Source organism: Urocitellus parryii, chromosome X (assembly GCF_045843805.1).
Source record: "Urocitellus parryii isolate mUroPar1 chromosome X, mUroPar1.hap1, whole genome shotgun sequence".
NCBI lineage: Eukaryota > Metazoa > Chordata > Mammalia > Rodentia > Sciuridae > Urocitellus > Urocitellus parryii.
This window is the reverse complement of record NC_135547.1, coordinates 5,207,943-5,209,332: the sequence shown is the minus strand read 5'-3', so window position 1 is coordinate 5,209,332 and position 1,390 is coordinate 5,207,943. Positions and strand designations below refer to the sequence as shown.

The 1,390-nt window shown below is 50.4% G+C and overlaps 1 protein-coding gene across 1 annotated transcript; it reads left to right on the top strand.

The window, feature by feature from the left end:
• Nucleotides 1-213: 213 nt before the first annotated feature.
• LOC113177645 (melanoma-associated antigen 10-like) lies at nt 214-1,185 on the top strand. Its single transcript, XM_026382201.2, has one exon. It carries the CDS (start codon nt 214-216, stop codon nt 1,183-1,185), a length of 972 nt encoding a protein of 323 aa, XP_026237986.2.
• The last annotated feature ends 205 nt before the right edge of the window (nt 1,186-1,390 follow it).

Genomic DNA, 1,390 nt, shown 5'->3' with positions numbered 1-1,390 from the left:
AGTTTCTCAAGGTACAGTCCTGCTAGAAGAATTGGAGCCTCTGTGGCCCTAGAGCAACACCCACTAGTAGACCTCTAATTGGGCTTTATGAGAACCACCAAGGGTGCAGTGCTCAGCTGAGGCCACTTACATGCTTTGTTTCTCCCCAGGCCTGTGAGTCCCCATCACCAAACTTCTGCCCATCCTCCTGCCTGCTATCCAAGGAAAATCATGATGCCTCATTTCCAGTGGAATCAGTCCTCCAAGCCAGGGGGAGACCCTAAAGCCAAAAGAGAGGTGCTAGACCTGATGGGTTTGCAGGTTCCTGCAGATGAGGAGAAGGAGGCCACTGTCACTGCCTCCTTCTCTACTCTGATCCCCACCACACCAAGAGAGGTGCCTGCTGCTGGGCCACTAATTGGTCCACAGAGTCCTCAGAGAGCCTCCTCTCCCCCTGCTTCCATGGCTCCCAATCCATGGAGCCAATCCGTTGAGGGCTCCAGCAGCCAAAGAGAGGAGGATCCATTCCCCTGGCATAACCTGGAAGACCGTGAGTCCTTGCTGCGAAATGCACTGGATGAGAAGATGGCTGACTTGGTGCAGTTCCTGCTCCTGAAGTATCGAATGAGGGAGCCGACCACCAAGGCAGAAATGCTGAGTAGCGTCATCAAAAATTACCGGGACCACTTCTCTGTGATCTTTAGTGTAGCCACTGAATGCATGCAGCTGGTGTTTGGCATTGATATAAAGGAAGTGGACCCCTCTGGCCACTCTTATGCCATTACCAATGCTTTGGATCTCACCTATGATGGGATGCTGGGTGATGACCAGAGCATGCCCAAGACAGGCCTGCTGATAATCATTTTGTTTGTAATCTTCATGGAGGGCAACAGTGCCAGTGAGGAGATTGTCTGGGAAGCACTAAGTGTGATGGGGGTATATGCTGGGAGGGAACACTTCATATATGGGGATCCCAGGAAGCTCGTCACTGAAGATTTAGTGCATGAGCAGTACCTAGAATATCGCCAGGTGCCTGGTAGTGATCCTGCTTGCTATGAGTTCCTTTGGGGTCCAAGAGCCCATGCTGAAACCAGCAAGATGAAAGTCTTGGAGTATTTGGCCAGAATCAATGGGAGTGAGCCCAGGTCCTATCCATCCCTGTATGAAGAGGCTTTGAGAGATGAGGAAAATTGTGCCCATGTATGAATTGTAGTTAGGGTAGGGGGAGCACATGCCAGGGTGCATTCTAGGCTACATCCATAAGCTTCTCTCACCCTGTGCATTGAGGCCCATTCTTCACTCTGTGTTTGAAGAGAGAAGTCCCTCTCCTATGTAGTGGAGGGCCAATGGGAGTTTGGAGTAACACATTATATACCATCTTTATTTTCCTGTTTTCTGGGGTAGTTACTTA